Source organism: Molothrus ater, chromosome 2, assembly GCF_012460135.2.
Source record: "Molothrus ater isolate BHLD 08-10-18 breed brown headed cowbird chromosome 2, BPBGC_Mater_1.1, whole genome shotgun sequence".
In the NCBI taxonomy this organism is placed as follows: Eukaryota; Metazoa; Chordata; class Aves; order Passeriformes; family Icteridae; genus Molothrus; species Molothrus ater.
In genome coordinates, this window is record NC_050479.2 from 21,944,246 (window position 1) to 21,968,356 (window position 24,111).

The window sequence follows — 24,111 nt, forward strand, 5'->3', positions numbered from 1 at the left end:
AACCTACCTTTCAATAAACTTCATGGCTTCTTTTGTCAGTCTCTGAGTAAGGTTCTCATAGGACAGTGGCTGCTGGATAATCTGATGGTCCCTCATTAAAAAGCAGTTTAGTTGTCGAAATTGATAGAAGAAAAAAATCAAAACCACAAGTGAAATTGTGATTATTAACAAGAAGTAACTCAGAGCTTGGAAGGGTACTTTGAGAAGGCCAATGTACTGCACTACTGCCAAAGACACAAGGGCGATTCCAGTGATTTGGACTGGGATGACAAGGTCTTTCTGAACACCTTTTAAAAATACACTGCCTTGGCCAGGTTTGCAGTCTCTAAAATTGGTCACGGGAAGGCCATAAAAGTAATCAAATCCATGACTGAGGGGGTGGTGACAGAAGTCATTATTGCTTTCACAGTTCATCCCAAGATGCCACTTTCCTACAAAGAGAGAAGGACAGGGAGTATTTTTGTAGTTAAATCATCAAACTTACTTTTAATGTGCATTATTTAAAACATAAAGCTGTCACTATCTGGCTGATATCCCCTTGCTCCCAGCATTTATTGTGTGGATCACTATTTTCTATTGAAAGTTTCTTTGTGCCTCCATCAAAGATTTTTTTTTCTTGTCTCTCTCTTCATCTCAGTTAGAAACAGATTATGGCTGCTGCTGAAGAACATTAAATTCTGAGTGGGCTAGTAGATCACTGAAGAGCAACAGAGCCCTAGCAGACAGATACCTTTGGAAATTAAGCATGTGTAGTTGTCATAAGATAATACTGTTTTGTAGCAGATACTGATTGAAGAGGAAGAACAAATATGGAAGTACAAAATATCTTTTCTGAAGTTTTTCTGGCAAATAATTTGACTAGTTAAAAAGAGACAAAAGAATAATAAAAAAACAGCAACAAATAGAAAATAAATCAAGAATAGGAAAATTATTAAAGCATTTATTATTTAAATGATTGTGAAATCTCTGAAATTGCCAACATCCTTCAAAATACACATATATATACAAGGCTGATTATTTTGTATTTATATTTCATATATATAAATTAAAACAACAGTAACAAGTAAATTGCTGTCAAATACTCTCTCTCACAGCATTTTGTACCACCAGGAAATCACTCTAATTCTGCAATAATGTTGGACCCTGTCTGACCACTGAGTCTGATTTGCATTATACTAATACAATCTATATTCATGTTGATTATGGTAAGTATCTAGATAATTCATTCTATGACTCAGGTACAACCTCTTACCACATGCTTATGCATTGCTTAGCACAACAGACCTAACTGGTAGCTGCTATTTGAATAAAATGCATAATTATAAAAAAAAAATCAAATTCAGTTAAGCTTATTGAGTTAGCTTATGGCTAGAGCTATGCCTTTGCTCTCAGCACAAAAACATGCTGAATAATTTAAAAAAGCATGCTGGCCTTGACAAAACAGATAACACTATATACTGCTGGGCCAAACTTTATTTATTTTTCTGAATCAAACACCTAAACATGACCAGCATAATTCAGGGATTGTGATTGCAAAAGAAATAAACAAGAAAAACTACAAATCCAGTAAGTCTTCATTCCCATAACTTACCCCAAAGAAATCTGAAATACTTGTTTCAGAGAATTCAAAATATTCATGGCAGTAAATGTAAAACAGAAAAAAAAAAAGCATATACAGAATTTTCCCCTTTTTCAAACCAAGCCAGCTTTTACACAACTGTAAGAGAGTCCTGATGCAAACAGTCCTGAACATCTCCTTCTGGGTCTCCAGAACAATGTATTCATCCTGCACTTTTTCCTTTGGCTGTGACAGGTACTGCAGTACCAAAGAGGGTGAACATGGGGATCAGTTCTGCTTTTTTAAAATTTAGCAAATTAGGTGGATGTACTTATTTCTCTTCTACTAATAACAGAACTGAGTTATAGGATGAGAATGTCATATGCCTAAGTTTGTCTGTCAGCAAAGGTGGAGAAAAAGCAGAAATCTTGAATCTGAGTGCTTAGTTGAGTCCAATTGTCCTCATATGTATCTTGATGGTCTTAAGTTAAAAGTAACTTCTGTATATCATCAAAGCAAGTATAAAACATTTTCAAGTCTGCTTATGTGCCAGTGAAATTAAGGCCTCTACACATTTCTCATTTCATGAGAACTTTTCTCTGTCAGATGGCCCCTCACCTGAAGTGGTATTCTCCTGGTGGTATTCTGCAGAGAATGGTTCTGGTCACTACTTTTGATACGGTCCAGTAAAAATTATTGTGGTCAGTAAAAAAACAAGCAATACATACCATTTTATTGAAATTTCAGAAGTTATAATGGTGCTATAAAGGGCTAGGTAAGGCTGGAACTCTGATTTTCATTCCCAGCACCCAAAGACGCAGATTTTTGAAAAGAAATGCTTCAATTTTTCTCTTATGTTTGAATGAGTCTCTTAATGGAATAATCATAAATCAGATGTGTAACACAGTGAGCATGAAACAACTGTCATCAAGTTAGATAAGTGATTTAAAGGTAGAGGCTTACAATCATGAACATAAATGCTCTTCTGGCTTATTTTTTTTTTTTTTTTTTTTTTTTTTTTTGCTATTATAGGTTAATCTCAAAGCACCTATAATTCAGTAAGAAAATATGAAAAAGAAACTCAAACAAATTAAGTATACCTTCAAGGTCACTTCTTATGATACGTAGTGGATTTTTTAACTGGATCTCAACTACAATCCAGGATAGAAAAACCTTGCAATAACAAATTAGGGCAGGGAGAAATATAAGTCCTATTTTTATCTAAAGACCTTCTTTAGCAAGCACAACAAATTGTTCAATGTCAAGACAAACTTGGGCCTCAGAAAAAGATTTGTTGAGAAGCAACTTAAGCCAAGCAAAGCAGAGATCAGGTTAGCAGGAGAAACAACAGAAGCCCCCACTCAAATTATATTGGGAGCTGTGACGGAATGACACAACTGCCATTCTCAAATGGCTGGGGATGTAGAAGGTTTTGATAGATCATGCATTACTCTGAAAAAGCAAGTGATGGCTGGGTGCACAATACATGTTTTGCTTCACTCCTTGTGACAATAACCCCTGCCTTGAGCTAGTGCTTGAACAGATTACTGTAATGTGCTTTAGATTCTGGGGCCCTTCTGAATCTGAGAGCAATGCAAAATGCTCTCATCTCTTTGCCAAGTGATGCTTCATAGAATGGACACTTCACATAAGCATCATAAGCATTTCAACAGATTCTACCAAGCTTTTGAGTGAAATTTATGCTGTTAATTGTAAATTATGAGTACCATAATAATTTCAGACCTAGGCTTTTTTCCCTCTCCATCAACCACAATTAAGACTTCTGCAGAATGAAAGCAATGCAATGAAAGGCAAGTGGAAGTGAGAAGCAAGTCCTATTCAGCCAAGAAATTTCACTTGAAACTCCATTTTTCAAAATGCAGAACCTTAAGGACACTACAGAAATCCATGTTTCCCCTGTATTTTTCCCTCAGATAGTGGAAAAAGGAGAAATACTGTAGTGGTTTTGGTACAAAGACTGATTTTTATGTAATGAAAAATATGTTTTGGAATGATTTTGTGTTTTTCGGACAAATGGCAAGGTACAAGATGTGGAGCAAGATGCAAACAGAAATATTTTATGTTCTTAGGAAATATATTTATTTGAAGTACATAGCAAAATTTATAAGAAGTGTATGTACATATGGTATTAACATGGACAGATTTTAGGCTGTTTTATGAATAACTGTGGTATTAACTCCACTCCATAGACTCAGTCAATCTTGGACACCTTACTACTGTGATGTGCCCAAACATTAGAATACTTCATTCTGAAAGAAATAAGTACCAGTTATCAATTAGTATTTTAGCTTTGGATATAAGCTACATAGGTGGATTTTAAACTTCTCTGGATGCTGGACAACACACTGGATAGCAACAGTGATGAAATTAACCTTTACTCTACTGTAATTGAGTATAGCAGTAGTTAAAATACTATATATCAAATTTAAGGGGAATTTTTGTATTATGAATTGCTATTTCCAACAAAACACCAGCATTTCTTCCTACTGGTGAAATATTATGTATTCTATGCATCTGCTTTTTTTGATAGAACTTTGTTGTGTTGCAGATCTGATTGTGTGCTTTCCTGACAGAGCTATTGGTTGTCACCTTCTTTATGTCACAGGGGAAAACAATGAGGTAGAAAAGTGTATACATAAAGTAGATTTATAGATAAAATATATTTTGGGACATATCAAACAAAAGAAAGCTCATATTCAGAGGAGAAAAAAAAATTTAAAAAGAAACAAAAATGCACCTAGGGAAGAAAAATACTGTCCTCAGAGAGGAGATTGACCAAAAATATAGAAATGACACTACAGGCTTGAGGATCAGAAAGGCTTCAAATTAACCTTATACCAGTCCATCACTGGTGCAGGATATGACAATTAATTTTTTGGGAACTGCTGAATTAGATTGAAACAAGCAAAGACTCCCTGACCTAGACCAATATGATGTGATAAGAACACCAGCGAAAGCAGAAAATATGCTGGCTGTGAATCAGACTGTCTATCTAGTCTTCAAATCTACATAATTTTTCTTTTTGTCATTTACATATGCTTTATCCCTAATTTTAATGTACTTCTTGATTTTTGGAAACCTTCATTATACTCCAAGGATATGGTAATATTACATTTTATGGTCTCATAGCTATCACTCAGGCCACTTGGAAGAATTTTTCATTAAGCATCATGGAGAGAACTTCTGGAGATCTAAGTGGCAAGCTGTCATGCTGCAGCAAAATTAGTTAAAAAAAGAACATTAACTGGGTCAGCCCCAGAAAATGAGTTGTATTACTGTGCTTGTTACAAACAGAAAAAACACAGTCTTTAATTGAATACAGAGAAATAGAAATCAAGTCCACAAGGAACATGAGAAATTATGAACGGCTTTTTTTTTTCAAACTATGAACTATTTGAACTATGCTTCAAGTATACCTACATTAAATACATTTCTGATAAGAATTTATGGTTTTCTACTTTCATTCTTTCAGGACATCATGGTATTTTATGCTTTATAAGACTGAGGTATAGCTAAGTAGGATTTTTAGTTAGAACGCTGACACTGGTTTATCTACATAATACAGACATTTTTTGAACACTGGCATGAATTGTTATCCTTGCTAAACACCCTGGGTTTTTAAACAGAAATTACTCTCAAAATTGCAAGTTTCTGTTTCATTTAAAAAACAAATTGCATGCATCCTTCATCTAAATCAATTTAGTAATATTCCAGTATGATATTCTCTGCACAACTATTCCCTGGCAATTCCAATACAGAAACACATTATGTAACACAAATTAAATTTCTCAAGAATCTTCTAAAATATAAGCAGTGTGGAATAAGTCAGTGGCCAAATTAAGAAAAAAAACTCAGAAACCTTTAATGTTATACTTTTATGACATTAATTCCAATTCTATTTAATATTAACCTAGTATGATTCCTTTTGCCCATCACTGGATACTTATGCTGCTATCAGTTTTCTGAACTATCTTTATAATGAGAGAGAAATACCTTTTTATATGAAATATCTACCAAATAATATGAGAAATTTCCTAGAAACATCTGCATTTTTGTCTGATGACTTAGATGGTAACCCAGGTACAGCGTTATTTACTGTATGGGAACACTGGTGAAAAACAAGCACACTGCTGACTTGCAGCCCTGTGATCAACTCCTCATTGTCTCTCTGATGTAATCAAACTCCTATTTATACTGAAAACTTTTAAAGAGCTTGAATAATTTTCAGTTTGTTCGTCATGTTTCTTCAGTACCATGCAAAATGAGACTATAACTACACAAGTGAATTAGACATACTTACCTGACTAGTGTTTCACATAGGCATGGGGATGTGCTCAGCTTTGTTCCAGAAAAATAAATTCATTATGCTGTGGGGCAGAAAAGCTTAATGCAGGCCCTTAAAAGCCTATACAGGAAGTTAATGTTCTTTTCATTGAAATGAAAGAAAACAGAGCTGTGCATGCCTGCAATTTTACCTATTAGAGCTGTCGCATAACCTTTCTGCTTCAGGAGTTTGGAAAAAGTTATTTCTTCAGAAGAAAGTCCCCCAGAAGAGGCAGAAAATAAGAAGACACCAACTCGTGAGAAGGCAGCCATTCCTAAATACAATAAAAATGAATGAGACCAGGATAATACAAAGAATTTCCATTCATTAGTCCTGCATGCACCTTTTTGCCATAGGCGGTATCACTTAAATGACATATTACAATCGGACACTACGTGTTGCAAGTGGAAGGTACAATCATCCATTTAGATGAGTGAGGTATTTCCTGTATTGACACCAGAAACAGACATGGAGAAAAAAATTCTGAGCTTATAACCATGGACCAGCCATCACATAAACAGCTGTAGCCTCTTTTGTAGATTTTCTAAGGTATAGCAAAATTTTAAGAAGTTGATCTTGCATAATTTATTTTTCCTGTACACAGGGAAGGAAGGAAGATGAGGACTAAGTGAGATCATTCCCAAGTTCTACTTTGAGAATTTCCCCTGTCCTCATATGTGGTTTTCTACAAGCCTTTAAGGTTTTTTGAGAGAAGTCATATTGAAATAGGCAGTCTTACTTCTGGGCATGTAAATATCATGAGGTCAGAAAGAGCAAGAGGGAATCTGATCCTGTAAATAGAGTGGTTTGAGCTGTCAGCATTGATGGGGTGCTCCAGTGGCATAAAGACACATTGCACACTGAAGGAGTGCACTAAAGGAGCATCAGGTACCGGCTAACAAGACAACATCTAAATAAGGCACAGTAATTTCTATATGCTAAGAGTCTGAGAAACACAAATGAGCTTACAAAGTGCACTCAGGATGAGGAACTTGAGAGCTCAGGTTCATGAAAATTAGATTACTAGGATTCCAGATGAGAGCTGGCACTGAAAATAGACAGTAGGAACAGAGAATATCTATGCAAATCTGTGCAGATGTATCTTCAGGAAGTCTAAATTATGCAACTGGATGATTACAGTGCCCAAGTTACATGACTGATGTAGACAACCAGAATCCTCCCTCAGGTATCCCTTGTGGTTACATGAGAAAATGACTCATTAGACTGGTTTATTAAAGAGAGCTCAACCTACCCTTCAAATGCTGACTTCAGTTTTTCACCCCAGATAGTTTTGCTCATCAATGCTTCAGATAGCTTCAGTCATATATTTATCTATATTTTACTTATTTATATTTTTTTACATATTTCAAGCTCTTGTAACTGAAATCAGTGTAATTCTGTTAAGCTACCAGAATGAAAGTACAGAAGCATGATTTTTATTTTTTTTCATCATTACCTTTCTCTTGTGAGCTTGTGTCTCATCCAGTACAGCATTTTGGAATCTTTTTCTTTAGCTCTATTAGCGGGAGATTTATATTTCTAACATTTTTTCCACATCATGATTCTAGTGTCTTCTATAATAAGCCTTTACTAGTTCTTCACTGATATTGGGAAGCAGTCCATATTTAGAAATTTTGTAACTTAAGTAAGACAAAGTTCAATTTTTGTACCTACATGGAAATGATTAAGTATGTCTGAGAGCTGATCAGTGAAGAAAAAAATTAGTTCAAGTCTTAATTTTTCAGAAATAAGAACAAGCAACAAAATGGAAAATGACCTGTGACTTTACCTACAATAATATTAATAGCAATGTATCTGTAACAGGTATATAAAATTTTCCTTTGCCGATGAATTTAATGGAAAATTTAGCAAGTTATATTAGCTGGCACTTTTGCAGAAGCTTGTTACTTGATTTGAGTGAGCACGAACGTATCAAGTAGGCTCCAGAGTCTTGCTTTGCTTTCATTCCCAGAAGCAAGGACAGGATGTTTTACCACTAATGAACAAGTGATCTGATTAATGTATAATGATCCTTGCTAAAAATGATGTTAAGGGAATGTTAAAGTTGCATGGCTAAGCACTGAGAGGCTCAGTCCCAGCACACTAAAATAAACAGACTAGATCTTCGTGGACTCAAATAGGCTTTGGATCAGGTACTTTGAAAGTAAGAAAAATTAAATGCATGATGTATTCACAGGATACTTAGTGTCGTGTATGGGTAGATATGGAACAAAAATAATACTTCAAATAGATGAGATATTTTTTACTCTCTTCTTCCCAGTTTTCAGGGCAACTTGAGTACTTTAATGAACTGTCCTGCCCCTACCTCCCCCCTACAAAAAAAAAAGAAAACCAAAACACAAACCCAATAATTTGTCTTGATGTCTTGTGAAGGCTGACCTAGAACAGAGACTAGACAGAGCTAAAGAGTAAAGTAGGTATTCATTAAGAGGCCTCAAATAGATCCACCTTGGGTAGCACAACCCAAAATGGCCACAAAATGGGCAGCAGGTCATGGGGTCCTACATTTTTATAAGTTTTGGTCCATTAGCATATTGGAGCTAATTGTCCAATTACATCTTTAGACCATGAAGTCCCACCCTTCTTGTTTTCTCTCTTTTTTCTCTCTTCGGTCCACTGTTGTTTATGCTCTTGGGCCTGAGATCTGGATTGGCTGTCCTTGGGCCCCCAGCTAGAGAAGGAATTGTTTCGTCTAGCTATTCTGTGAAGAGAGCTTACTATCCCCTAATATGAAGCCTAGACTTACACGCTAAAGCAGAATAGAATCTGAAAAATATAAAAGCTAAAACCTGAGGCATCAGTCTAAACAAAAAGGTTTAGCAGAAATTGAAATGTCTGAGAAGAAGTATTTACACTAGGTTCTTCCACTGAGTCTTTCTAGATGCATCTCTGTGGTGTTCAATACTTGGGCTGCCCACCAACACAGTGGGAGCAGCCTAAAAGCAACTGCGGAGGCAGGCAAAGAGCCTGGGGTCATTGCATGGTGGAGGAACTACACACAATCACACAGAATCACAAGAGATGCTTAATTGGAAGGGACCTACAGGGATCTATGAATTCAACATCCAGCCCTTCACAGGGCATCCTCAGGAGTCACACTATGTGCCCCAGAGTACTGTCCAAACACTTCTTGAACTCTGTCAGGTTTGGTGCCCACAGCACTTGAGGTGAGGCCACCCTAGCACAGAGCAGCTCTCTTGCCCTCAACAATCCCCTCCGTTGCCTGGCTGGTGATGTTGTGCCTGATGCAGTCCAGAACATTAGATTAAATGTTGGCATTAAATAACCACAGTTAGATTGCTTTGTTGCTATTTAAACAAAAAAAATTTACTCACTAAATAAACTTTATCTTTGGGTCAACTCTTCTGAAACGTGAAAATTCCCCATAGATGTGAAATATTTTTAATGTAGACCAACTCTGCTGAGCTTGATCAGTCACTGAAAGGACTGATCATTTACCATTACTTAATCTCATAATAATAAACAAATCAAGGAAGGCCAGACAAAATACCTGCATATAGTTTACTGTAAATAAGATAAATTATTTATATATAAATAAAGTAATGGCATTTTACCTGATCTTATAGGATATCTCCCTGTCAGGAAAGCTGCCCTGCTTGGAGTACAAAGTGGGGATGCTGCTATATGCTGAGTAAGTGTCACTCCTTCCTCTGCTAGCCTGTCAATATTAGGGGTTCTGGAAAAACACAAGCAGATGAAAAAAAACCCAAAGATGGTTATTTGGATACAGGCATGGTAAGAACAAGGCATCTGAGGCAAGAACTATCAGGAAAATCCAGTAAAAATTTACCATATGTAAATTATCGAATGCATGGTGGGGTTGCAATTCCAAATACTATCATGTCAGATATTTTTAAAAGGGGCATCTGAACAGAGACACTGTAACATTGCAGCAAAAATCTTTTTCTCCACTTTCTTCTATTCTTCATGGCAAGTGTTAAACTGCAACACCTGGACCTATAGTATTGCAACCCTTTTTAATGTGTTCCTTGACCAGAACTGTAATTTCTACAACATTTTTGCTTCAGTAATGAGGGTAAGAGAGACTAGAGAAAGGTTGTGCTTCCTTGCTCCCTACTTGATGCCTCTTCAGTTTCTCTCCAGCACAGGCTTTTTGGGGTTGGGATAATGTTGTGTGGTGCTATAAGCTATTAGAAGAGATTCAAATGATTATGAGTCTGTGTTATGCTCTATATTAACAATATCTACATGTCTGACATGATTATGTCTGCTATATTAGACCCAGGGGCACAACCTAGCTTCCATATCTGTATGGGAAACTTGTCTGTGACCTGGCTCATCATGCAGATTAAAACTGGGTCCTGCAGGAAGAAATCCTGTGTCCTTGGTTCTACAGATAAAAATTACTAATGCAGCCTGGCCAGCAGCTGCAGCATGCTCTAATAGCTCTCTGACCCTGGAGATTAATGACCATGACCTCAAGGCACACTAGTGCTCCCATCATCTAAGTCTGAATAGTCAGAAACATTAATTTTCCAATGGAATTATTTTCTATCTGTAAAGTCACCTACTGATAACAATCACTAGGATGAAAATTCATCATATTCCAAAAATCTAATTCTGAATTCTCTCAGCAGAGAATATAGATCTTGAGGTTGTTCTGGTGCCTGTGAGGGGAGTGATCCAAGCATCAATGTTCTATGTATTTTTCCTTGTTTAAAACCTGAAGCTGTAACTTGATTTGTATTTTTTTCTGAGTTATGAGAAGATTTTACTTCTAACTAACTATCAGTAGGAAAAAGGGCATTTAACATTTGACAGACAGTGCTTTTAGTCTGAATGTTTTATTTAACTTTGCACCACTGAAACACAATGGCTTGATATCACTTGCTCTGTTTACACAACCATCACATCTAAGCTGGTAGCAAGAAACATCCCAGGGCACACTAATGTATTATTCAAGTATGTTAACATTTGCTTTAATTAATACATTGACTACTGTATGAAGATAAATTAAGGGCAAATATCAGCTCTTTATTTCCAGTTAGTTAACAACAAGCTTGTCCCATATCATGAGTGTTTCAAAATACTTTTAATGCATACTACTTGTGTCATGTATATTCTAGAAGAAAATTGTTGATTATAGTTTAGCTCTCTAGAGCTACCCTTATTTGGTTGATTGCTCAATCCTCTGTTTATAATGCAACTTTTCAGCAGGATAAATGCATTAGCTAAGACTTTGGTCAAAAAAAGAAAATAAGGATTGAATATTCAAATCTCTGGAAAAGTTAATAAATTTGGTTACTCATAAAGAAACCTAATCAAACTCTGAATATTCTAGCATTTTTAGTTTTAAAAATCCATTGAAAACTAAATATAAAGCTATGACTCCACTAAATTATCATCCTACCTTAAGGTTCTGTTCCCGTAACATCCCAGGTCTCCAATACCAAGATCATCAGCCATCAGTAAAATTATATTGGGCTTTGAAACACTGTGTGTTTTGATGCTGTTTATGGCACACTGGCAAATTATTAGAAGAAAAAGGAGCCCCATCTTCCTCCTGGTGTGTAAGAACACGTGGAAAATATAATAAATAGATTGTTAATATAATTTATTCTTATCATTACACTTTGCATAGTAAAAGAGAAAAAGAAAGATTGAATGCTTTTAGATGGTGCTTTTTTTCTTGGATGTTTTTTAAAGCATTTTTTTCTCTCACACTTCTTAAAAATAAAAATGCATATTTTAGTATATGGGTATTTTTTCCTTCTACTCCTTTACACAGATGAGGCCTTTAAATAAAGACAAATAAAGAACTAGGTACAACCTCAGTGGCAATTTTGCATATACACATGCACTACTATAAAGCAATAAATCATAAGAGCTACCAAGCTTGGGGATTTTTTTATCTTTTGTGTGCATGTTTGCTTTTTTTGTTTTCTTTTGGTTTTATTTTTCTTTTTTTTTTGGTTGGTTGGTTTTTCTTCCCAGCTACAAATGTTATTTAAGTAATACAGAATCTGAAATCATTTAGGACCTAAACCTCCAAGGTTCACTGCAAAAAAAAAAGTTAATCAATTCCACTAACGAAGTAAATTACTGATTTCTCTTCAACAATGGGGAAAGAAAACCAGCTGAAGTTTCTGGAAAATTATAAATATTATGGAAAAGAGAGTGAAGAGATGCACTATGAAATTATTGTAAGGAACGTTTAAGAAAAGGCTCTTCACAAACATTACAAATACCAGGGTCATAGCAAAATCAATTAAAAATATTTTATATCATATCACAATGTTCTATAAACAATTCCCATGCCATATCCAACCTAAAACAGGAAGAAGGATGTATTGTACACAGCACAATATACCATTATACGCTTTTATAGTAAAAGCAGAGCATTTGCAGACGTGCATGATATGAATGCTGTTTTACCTTAATCAGAACTTGTTGAATCTCTGTGTTAAACTGCACTGACCATGTCCTGGCTGAAACTGAGTGCCTTCAGGCTAGAATGGACTGTGCCAGGCACACACATCAAAAAGAACAGAGACTCTGTTCCGTCTCTTAGTAAGATTCCCATCTTTTCTGGATGTAGGCAGCCTTTTTAAAATGCAGGTGAGGCATGAGTCACACCTGCACTCTGCATTATTCTTGGACAACAAGTGGAAGAAACCAGAACTAAGGTATAAGTTTGTAAGTGAAAAGGTAAAAAAGGGAGAGACAATAATTTCCAGAGAGAATGTGGATAGCTGGTCAAGAAAGAAAAATCTTATAAATCAATGAATTATGGTAGATAATGTAACTGGAGAGAAGATAAAGAAGTCAAAACTGAAAGACCTGGTACAAAGAGACTAGACATTAAGGGAGACAGATTCACAAAGAAAGGAGATGGGCAAAACTATTTGTAGAGGAGACAAAATAGGCAGAACTAGAAGAGTTTACTCTGACATTAATAGCAAGAATGGGAGTTGATAACCAGCTGGAATGAGAACTGCAGGCAGAAATGAGGAGAAATGGCACAGTAATAAAGAAACTGGAAGGGATGACAGTGAACAGGAAAACAAAACTGAGGAACAGAGGCAAGAGAGAACAGGGAATGTCTGGGAGGAAAGAGCTGAGGAGTTATGATTATGGTCAATGAAGAGAACTGACTGGAAAGAATCTGGGAAGATAAGATTTGGGACTAACATAAGTGAGAAGAGATCAAAATAGTAGGGATCAACCAAAACAGACTGGGACTTCTGATTCCCAAATTCATTATTGTTGTTCTATCAGGAAGTATAGGTACAAAGAGGGCTTTAACTCAATTACTATATTAACTATGTTTCACTTCTTAAGGTATATTTTATAAACACTTTGGTGATCATAGTTCTGGCTTAGACTTCAGCCAGGAGCCTCTAAAGATCCCAGCCTTATCACTGCAGTATATTGTTCTCTTGCTTATCCCATGGAAAGCAATCTACTTCATTTCAGACATGGAAAATAAAACACATAAGCTCTAAGTTTAAGAGAGTAAATGCATTTCTGCATAGGATACATCCACTTCATCCTTCATCAAACAACCATACTAACGAAGCTGTGTAGCCCCTACTATGGTGCAGACTTGCCTTTCTTCCCTGAAAGGATAAACAAAAATTATTTGTTTCCCATGCATTCCAAGAGAACAACTACTCCCAAATTGACCCAAGAGGACAGGAACAAACTGCAGCCAGATCTTACGTTCCTACTCTTATGTTCAGACTACAAAGGTCTCAAAGGACAATGGCAATGGGCATGTTGAGAAAGGGTGACATTATGTAGAATTGCATGGATGCTTGCAAGACCCACAGAAGATAGCCTCATTTAATAACTCCATTTGTCATTTTGTAAATCAGCCAAAAGGTTATTGAATGTTGTCTCTGATACATTACTGCTGGATACCTCTCTACACTGAAGGAATATCTGTAGATATTCACACATTGAGCTATTTGCCTTCACCTGATTTCATGTCCCTGAAGTGAAATCAACAAGGAAACAGGGAAAAAATAATCCAAACAACTATGATTTCTCTGGTGTACTCCTTCTGCAACAGATTTTCATATGTCTTGAAAGGATGTGCATAGAAAGCAAGAAGAATCAGATGGATGAAATTGAGTGGAACAGACAACAGCAAAGAAATTCAAAGGAGCTAAAGGGAAAGACGTGAGAAGAATGAAGCTCTGAGAATGCTGAGGGCTCTCTGTATTACACCAGGGTTTCTCCTGGTGAAAACACAGGCATATGTAGACCTAACAGAAAAATGAAAACACAAAATCAGATGAAGCTTCCAGCTAACGTTTCCTCTCTGTCCAGAGCCAATTCAAATGCTTAAGAAAAGATTTTAAAAAAAGCCTGGCAAAAAAATCTTTTACTAGCACAGCCTTTTAGCTTTTGGCAGCCAGCATTAAAGGCATTTTCGAGAGGAGAACATTGTAATGAATATCTCTCCATGGATCTCTTAACCTTCATGGATTTGTTACTGTTTATTTTTAATTGATTAACTTGTGGTTTGGTTTCTTGCATTGAAACAATTTGATTTTAGTTTTTTTACTTCTGTAACACTCTTTAGATGGCCCTTCAGTAGGCATCAGCTTTGAAGGCTTGTGTTTCACATTCATCTGGCAACTTTTTTCCTTCTTTTTTGCATATGGGGCACGTAAGTGCAAGTTTTAACCTCTGCTTCACTTTCCCCATGATATAATAGAACTGAAAGTAGCTTCTTCCATTCCAAGGTGGCTGATAAGTTGAATAGATTCAAGAGGTGCCTAATCTCCTACAACAATAGCCACATAAGAATCTGTATTTCACATATCCTATTCCAACCTACAATACTTAAATCACTGTATAGGAACCTATAGACACGAACACATATACACACAGATGTATCCATATGCACATATACATGTGTATGTGGGGGCATATACACATGTCCTACTTTTTCTACATATCTCCAAATTGTATTTTTGGGATTCTAATACATATTTTCTATTAGCATTAAAAAAACCCAAAGTATAAATATGTAAGAATAAATGAACGAAAGAAAAGCCCCAAACAGATCCACAACCCACTATTTCACCAACCACTTCTTTAGGTTTTTATTTTCTTCATTAAAAAATGCTGGCTAAAGAGGTTTGGGGATGTTTTTTTGGTTTTTTTTTTTTGGGGGGGGGGTTCTTGTTTGGTTTTGGTTTTTTGTTTTTTTGTTTGTTTGTTTGTTTGTTTTTGTTTTTGTTTTTTTTCCATCAGAATAACTGACTCAAGATATGGCTGTCATAGAATTATAGAATAACCTAAGTCGGGGACCTAAAAAGGTCACCAAAGTTCAACTTCTGGCCCCGCACAGGACATCCCCAAGAGTCACACCATTTGCCCATGAGTATTATCCAAATACTTCCTGAACTCTGTCAGGCTTGATGCTGTGACCACTTCCCTAGGGAGCCTGTTCCAGTGTCCAACCACCCTCTTTGTGAAGAACCTTTCTCTAATATCCAATATAAACCTTCCCTGGTACAGCTTCAGGCCATTCTCTCGCATCTTGTCACTGATCACCAGAGACATCAGTGTGTGCTCCTCGTCCTACCCTCATGAGGAAGTTGTAACTGCAACGTGGTTTGCCCTTGGTCTCCCATCTCCAGGATGAACAAACCAAATGATCTCAGTCACCCCTCATATAGCTTCTCCTCAAAGCCCTCCACCATCTTTGTGGCCCTCCTCTGGATGCTCTCTAATAGTTTAATGTGTTCCTTGTATTGCAGCACCCAAAACTGCCCCCGGCACTCAAGGTGAGGTTGCCCCAGTGCAGAGCAGAGCAGGACAATCCCCTCCCTTGCCCAGCTGGCCGTGCTGTGCCTGATGCCCCCAGGACAGGGTTGGCTCTCCTGGCTGCCAGGACACTGCTGACTCATGGTCAAGTTGCCATCAACCAGGAGCCCCAGGCCCCTTTCCTGGCACTGCTTTTCAGCCTCTCCATCCCCAGTCTGTCTATACATCCAGGATTGCACCATCCCAGGTGCAGGATCTTCCACCTGCCCTTATTGAACTTCAAATGGCTGGTGATTGCCCTGTCCTCTCATTTGTTGAGGTCCCTGCAGGGTTTCTCTGCCTTCAAAGAAGTGAACAGCTCCTCCCAGTTTAGCATCATTGGCTGGTTTAGTTAGTATACTTTCCAGTCCTGCATTTTTTATGAAGATGTTGAAGAGTACTGGGCCTACAATGGAGCCCTGTGGAACCTCACTAGTGACAAGTCACCAGTCACTCTGTTCCCTGTAACCCCTTGCACCTGACCCACGAGCCAGCTGCTCACCCGTCACATGATGCTGTGTGCTGGATAATCATCTGACTACTACAGACACATGCATTTTTACAGGAACAATTAAATGAAAGTCTTTGAAAGATCTCTTCCCAACTGAATCACCTCAGCATTTTTATTAACTTTGATTAAGCAATTTATCTGCAAACTACTCTTTTAATGTAACAGAACCCTTTGAGAAAATGCTTAATATAGTTTATCCTTGAAGGTACGGTATTTTCTGATGAAATAAGCAACACTTAAAGATATTGACCTCATTAAAAAATGCTGTGTTATCCTTAAGCAGTATGCAGAAAAAGAAAAAAAAATTACCTTGCTTAACTGAATGCTCAAACTCCAAAAATTTCTATAAAGTCATAAAAAAATCACAATGTAAACAAACTAGAGAAAGCCCTGCCCTCCATAAGATTCTGCAGAGAAAATTCTTCAGCTTAGTGACAAACAAAAAAAAAAAAAAAAAAAGAGTAAGCTTTTAAATTTTAAGAAATGGCAAAGTTATATTATGTATAATTATTTTATGGTAGCAGTTTAAGATTTGCTAGATTCAATTAATTCTCTTACAAGTCGGTAATATCTGTTGAATCTTTGATGTAATATAACTGTTTTTCTGAAACTTTTCATTATATTTCAGTATGCATCCTAACTATATACATATATGAAAATCTGTATTTAATCAACTAAAAGTTTTCTCATTGCAAGAAAGAAATTTCACTTTATAAGCTGAGAAAAACATTAAAACAAATAATCATGTTTCTTAAGTGTGAATAATTATTGAATCTGAATGAAACAGAGATAAAGCCACAGAGCCCCTAGCAGATCTAAGCTTAATTTAGGTATCTTTTTAAAATGGTCTCTCAAGAATTTTCTACTTTTGTCTCAACTAAATTACAGAACTTAAAAGGAGCATTAGTAAATAATAAACATTCTTTCTGGTAGCAAATTATAGCCTGAATGGAGTAAAATATAATTTTTTGTGATATAATGTAATTATTTTATTTGTAATAAAAAATCCTATATAATTAGATGCACATATTAGAGCACATACATTTTTACCCTTCTACTGTTTCACAAAATTGTCCGTTAGCCAAATGCTCATTAAAAAGTTGATTTTGGTTATGGGCTCTGGTCAGCAACATAAGAAAATCCTCGAGATAAAACAGGTAGTAATCTTATTTGCCAGTTATGCACCATCCTCAGAATGAAAAATCTTTTAAAACAAAAAAAAAAGCCAATCGCGAGTAATTAATTACTAGTGACTATGTCATGTCACTCACTGGAGACTAGATGTAAGTATCCAAACCAATTGAAATAAATTTTTCTTACATACTTTGAGGGCTTAGCTAAACTCAGCCATTATATTTAGCTTACTTTACAATTTTGAAAGATGTTGAGTCAGGGTTTTTTTAATATACACAGATGTTGAGTGAAAAGACTATTTTTGAGAACGCCTTCTTCAAGAGTGTCAAATGGACATGTAGAAGAACTTACGTGCCTCAAATCTTGCACTTTGGAGTTATGCAAGGAGATAAGGAATCTAAAGCTCTGCAAGACTGTGACTCTTACACATCAAATTAACAGTTTGGTTACATCCATTTGAACTGGATGCAACCAAACTGTTAATTTGATGTTAATTTGATTAAACCACAGCTTCATCTCACTGACTGGTTACAAACTCTTCACCTTTGCCTAACTGCAGCCAAACTAGTCTCCTTTGAGTTTCCATTCATATTCATTGAAATGTTTAAAAAAATTTAAATGAAGTTCTTTTAACAAATAGTATTGGATTAAAACACTCAACTTCAACAACACATGCCTTCATAGGTACAGTGCACAGGTTGGAATCTGTGATCTGAAGGTTGGAATTTAGGTCCTGCTCTAAGTCACTGAGGGACAGTAGCACAACCAACCACTGAGCACTGAATTTTATCTTCCTTTAATCTGAAAGCAGATTCTAAACCCTTTTCACTGAAATGGTAGCCTTTGAATGTCTATCAAAAGAAAACATGAAACCAAACAAAAAAAACACCAAAACCAACAACCCAAACAACCCCAACAAAACCCACCTCTCTCTCCTGAATTACTTAATGGAATCCTCTGGAGTCTGTCACGATCAAAGCTTTGGATTTTATAACACCATATTCCTCTACCTACAATCACTTTACTAGACAGAGGGATTTACCAGAGAAAATTGCAGGGAAATGGCAAGTTAATTTTCTTTGCTACATAAGGTTAACAAGTAGCACAGCAAGAAAATTACCCAATATGCTGTCATTTCCAAAATAATACTTCATTTAAAGAAAAAAGGCATTTGAATTAGTGTGTTCTCAAGGAGTTATTATTTTTATATGAGCTCTATTGTTATTTATACTGTCATTATGGTAACACTTAAGGACTCTCAATGTTGCTGATTGTACCAGATAGAAAAATTAAGACAAAGCTAAATTCAACCAATAGTGATTTTACCCATGTAGAATTTAAGTACCTATATGGCCCACAGCAAGTAAACACTCATGGTACAAACCATGAGTGAAAATCCATGTGAATTTATTAATCTTCAAGTAAGGCATTTAGTCTGAGCTAATTACCTAAGCTTTCTTTTTAATCAATAGGAAGATACAGGCACCTTAATTTTTTCTTAAGACTGGTATAAAGAAATTTTGGAAGGAATGCTCATGACCTCTTTCCACAGACTAGAAAGCCTTAAAACTTAGTTTAGACTAGATTTATACAAAAGTAATAGTTACATGAAATAAATTCCACCCTGTTGGTTGTCTGTAGGCTCTCAGCATGAAATATGGAAAAAAAATCCCTCTTTGTAATAAACAAACATGGAGATTTCAATTAGTATGATGCACTCTCCCAACCTTACTGGTGTAACAATTTCTTTTTCTGTGAGTAGTAATTCCTACTAGAAATCTAAGAACTGGGGACAATTCCTCAGGAGTATCAGTAGCAAAATTTTCCTCCAAGGGATTCATTTAAGTATTCTTCCTTTCCAGACTGTATAGCAATATGATGAATATTCCATTTTAAATATTTTATTCTTTCATTACTCTAAAACAAAAGAGACCAGAGTGATCAAACCAACAGCAATGATTATTTTACAGGAATATTGGTAATTCTCTAATTGAAGTCAGCTATAGCCAATGTGTTTAGGTTGCAGTCACAAATCTGATTAGAAAAATAAACTTTATTTTGACATAGTTCTAAAAGAACAGAATTTATTCAAGCAGGATATCAAGATATCAAGAAGGTCTTGTCAGAGGCGACCAGAAAACAGACTGTGAGCTCAGCCCATCTACTCCCTGCCCACCTTCCTACAAGCGACACTCACAAGGCAACCAAAACAGCCTGGTGATTACCAGATCCTGTTACTTTCCTTCATGAGGTCCTTGTCACAGAAGAAAAAACACTTCAGTTCCTGATACATGGTAAGAGAAAGTCTGTCACTGTCCATGGGCACTGTTCAGCAAGTCACATGGACAGTGAACATTATGGTCATTACACCACTCATGTACAAGTATCTTCCGTGTTCTCCTGACTCCCATCACACCATGGGAAATTCATTCATTCCAATCATGAAACAGTGATGCAAATGTTTGTCCTGTCACATGAGAGGCAGAAGAAGAGGTAGATTGTTTTGACAGTGGAGGGGCACTCCAGGGGATGCCTCTGAGGACAGACCAGGAGCTGCTCTGTGCTGAATATAATCAGTTCTGGCCAGCTCTGCAATGGACCCACTGCTGATCACAGGTGAGCCCTTAAAAAAACATATTTAAGAAAGGACAAAAATACTGGAGGTGGAGGAACAGAGAGAGAAGGCTGTGTGTGAGGAGCAGTGGGAGAGGAGGAAGAAGAAGAACAAAAAGGCCAGAGTAGAAGAAGTGTCTCACACTGGATCAGGAACGTGCCCAAAGGCACTGTGGTCTGTGGAGCAACACAAGTAGCATAAGGAAACTGCCAAGCACTGACTACAGCCTGGTGTGCCACCCAGTGCCTCCCTGAAGGGACTGTGCACAACCTGCAGCAGTAACACAGGAGGACATGTCTGGAGTGAAGGTGTGGAGACTAGGAAAGTGAAAGAGAGGAATCTGAAGCTGAACCCGGAAGAGTGGGAAGAAAACTGTTTTTCCTGTAAAATTAAATGTTTGTCTTTTTTTTGTTTTGTTTTGTTTCCCAATACTCCAACTAATTAAATATTTATGCTACCTATTAATAAATTAACTTGTATGCCCCAAATGGTTTTGCCAATTTACAGGGATTTTCCTGTCTTCATTTCACCACCAATTTTTTCACTTGCATCCCTACTGATTTTTCCCCATATCCCTGGGGAAGGCAGGGAGTGAACAGCTCTGTGAGTTCTTGGCTGTTAGCCAGGGCCAACCCACCTCATTTAAAATGAAAAGGAATAAATGGATCCAATGGAAAATTAATTTCATTGATTACCAGGAGCCAAAAATTTCTTTGCTGTTACTGAATCCATCTAGATCTAAAAGTGAGCTTTTTACCAGGGAGAGAAATGGTAAAACTTATTAAGCAAAAAAAAAAATCACTTGAGACCAACTGACTTATGATGTTACTGCTATAAGCAGGAGGCTCACAGGACATAAACAAACATCTTCTCCTTCCTCTTAATTTGCATGGGTAAGAGACATTAAAAATAGACAAGTAGTGGCTTATTAAAGACCAAGCTCCTTCCCTACAGTTTCTAAAACTGGAAAATCTGGTTTATTTTACTTTTGTGCTACAACTAACATCCATGGAATGTTGTCCTCATTCTGCAAATAGTTATGAATGGAATTGTTTGGAATTTTTTTGACAAAAGTCATTCTAGCAGGAAAGAAAAGCAGGTTAAAACCAAAAAAAGTATTTTCTTTTTTAAATGAGGCAATTTAAAAAAGAAATTACTCTCCCTTACTTTTAAACACAAAAAATAGCCTGCTTAGCACTTGCAAGGAGAAAGAAAACCACAAACCACTTTTCTTGTTCTTTTAGGCTGGGAGATATTTTTACTGCATTATTTTGACTTGAGTTAAAAAATTAACTCTCAAATTACCCAATTTTTAGCACCTAATACAAAATTAAAACAAACATAATAGCTTTATCCATTCACCATTTCTATTTTCCCCTCAAATAACATAATGAAAAAAGGGCTTTAGAAAAGGGGAGAGGGGGGAGTAAGATGGTAATAATTTTCTAACCACCTTTAATGGAGATACTCTACTAGAATTATTCACTAAAAAATATAAGTACGAAACAGCTTAAAAATAAAATACAATCACTGCAAAACAGAATTGAAAACAACACGTAAGGATAATGAAATTAGGAGGTCTTACAAACCAGGAAAATGTTTACCCTAGAAAGAACATTTAAACAATTAAGAAAAGGATTATGAGCTGCATAGTGGCTATATAGCAGTTCAGACTTCAATCAGTAGTAGTTTGTAGTCAGTTGCAACCTACGTAGACCAAGAGTCTGCTAAAAATGTGGAAGACAAAAGGAAAAGACATTTACAAAATATATACACATTAACCAAATCTGTATCCCAATTCCAATGATTTGATTATTTACTAATTTCACTAATTCTACAAAAGAATAACTGACTTTCCCATCAATAAAAAAGTGTCTATACTTAGCTTGAAAAATATTTGAGGGATAGACTTTAAACATCATAGGATTAAGTAAAAAATAAAATTAATTTCTTAAAATGAAGGACACTGAAACAGCAAATAATTCTAAGACAAAAAATATATGTCTACAATACAAGAAGAGGCTAAGTGTATTCTTAGAGACAGACAGAAAATAAAAATACCTGAATAAACTGTAAAAATGCAAATATTGTATTACAACAATACAGGAAAAACAGCAATTTAAGCCAGAGGTATCTTGTTCTGCCCTGTGTAAGTAGGAAACTCTTGCTCTTTCCCTTCCTTCCTCCCCTTCTTTTTCTCTGGTTATTTACTCCTTGCTTACATAGGAACTCTATGAAACTTGTAAATTCTTGCTGTTAAAACAAAACAGCATTCTTTTTTGTTGAGGAAAAATTCCAACATGACAAAATGAAAGTTATCAGTAGCTCAAAACTAGAGGAATTTCTTTCATTTTCACCTCATTTTGTACAACATTATAAGATCATAAATAAACTAAAAGGTACTCAGAAAAGGCATTTTTCTATTTTCTTATGGCACACCTTTTCTTGTGGTACACCAGCATTAACTTTTCCATTAACATTTGAAAGTTTCTCAGTAATAGCTCAGGGGTCTCATTATCTTTTGGCTTGGTCTAGAGCATGCTGCCAGTATTTCTGAAGCAAATAACACGCTTTTCCAACTGTATGAGAATGTTTTTAAATAAGTTTTTTAAAAACTATGTTTTTCTTTGCTTTGTGCCTTTATGTACAACACAACCTTATGTTTTTAAAGGATGGATTCTGTTAATCAGTGAGAAAGAACCTATCAATTCCTCTGTCCAAAATGCCTTTTTCAGGACAATACTGCTATTATTAGACAACTGCTATAGTAGAGAACATACCCAGTTATTTATTACAATAATAGAGGACCTGGATGCTAGGAGTTACTCTTGTAAGTGACTAATCCATGTCAATAGCTTCTAGTTTTCTTCATCATAATAGTCAGTTCTGTCAGTAGTGCAGAATATAAACAATAACAGAGAAAAACAGATCTGTTGAGATCTGTACCCTAAGATTTCCTTATGAGTATGGCTAGTCATCTGATTCTTTAGCACGGTAAACAAAAAGGCCATTTTTGCACAAAATTTGAAAATTTGGTCCACGATGCAAAAAAATCCAAAATCAGTGCATACCTGAAACTGTTCAAACTTGTGTGTTCAAAGCCTAGAGTGCCATAGTCACAATTCTTGTTAAGCACATCTTAAAAAGCCATCTCAGTTGTCCTGTAGTCCTGCTCTCAAGTTAACTTCTCACCTGAACTACTTTTATTTCATTCATCTTCATTCCCAAACTTCCGCTCCTACAATCAAGAAACCGCCCCACAAATTCTTCTGCAATCCTTATCTTTCTAAACCCTGCTCTACCCTATTTCCAATCCCTTGTTACTCAAGAATCCCGTATCAGTGTGCCATCGATCGTAAACTGAGGCTAAATACCTTTCGGATGCAGTGGCTCGACTCCTCCGATTCTGCTTGCCCAGGCGCTGCTATTGTCACTGCCTCTCTAGCACTAGTCACTGCTCTCAGTGCTGCTGTGCCTCGCTGCCTGCCTCCTCCATGACTTCCCTCGACATGGGCTCTTCCACGGCCAGCAGCACACAGTGCTCCCTACTGGGGACTGGGGCTCTCCTCTGCGCTAGCGCAGCCTCAGCCGTTGGACTGATGGGGCTTTAACACAGATTTACTAAAATCCACCTACACAGCATCCTGAGGGCAAAAGCAAAAGACATGTTTGTAAGAAAACAGGATGAATGGAATACATATTATTAATGAGTCATTACAAAACTGCATAGCAAGCAATATGTATGGTCAGATTCTGTTCCAACACTTGTTTTGGTTATATAGGCTTCTCTTTCATCTTCCTTCTTCTTGTCTCAGTATGGTTGCTGCAATGCAATCTTTTTGTTTAAGCCTGGCAGATACAACCTACCCAGAAGTGATGATTTTTTCTTACATTTTCCCTTTCTCTGTTACTCTTTGCCATTCTCCTCTATCTCAGAGATTCCTCTTACGGATACTCTCCCCTCAGTAGCTGTGTTTACTCCCAGTTTGCAAGTTGAATGTGTATGAGGTTACAAAGGAAAAGATTAGATTTATTTAATATCTTTTTAAAAGTTACTTCCACCTTTGAACTGAATGGACTTTTTCAGATTACATACACTGCACCATGAACCAGTCACTTCAAAA

General features: G+C 36.4%; 1 protein-coding gene across 6 annotated transcripts in view; it reads right to left on the minus strand.

Moving 5' to 3' along the window:
* The window catches only part of STS (steroid sulfatase), a 124,221-nt gene that overhangs the window by 88,654 nt on the left and 11,456 nt on the right, over window positions 1–24,111 (minus strand). For 5 of the 6 annotated variants that reach the window (XM_054513986.1, XM_036386465.2, XM_036386455.2 and 2 more), the window contains exons 3-6: window positions 11,317–11,469; window positions 9,500–9,621; window positions 6,055–6,177; window positions 8–431 (exon numbers count right to left, since the gene is read on the minus strand). In XM_054513986.1, the coding sequence (XP_054369961.1) occupies window positions 8–431; window positions 6,055–6,177; window positions 9,500–9,621; window positions 11,317–11,462 (815 nt within the window). In that variant the 5' untranslated portion in view covers window positions 11,463–11,469. Of the gene's footprint in view, window positions 1–7; window positions 432–6,054; window positions 6,178–9,499; window positions 9,622–11,316; window positions 11,470–23,361; window positions 23,632–24,111 lie in introns of all 6 variants that reach the window. The other variant, XM_036386436.2, reaches the window with a different exon arrangement.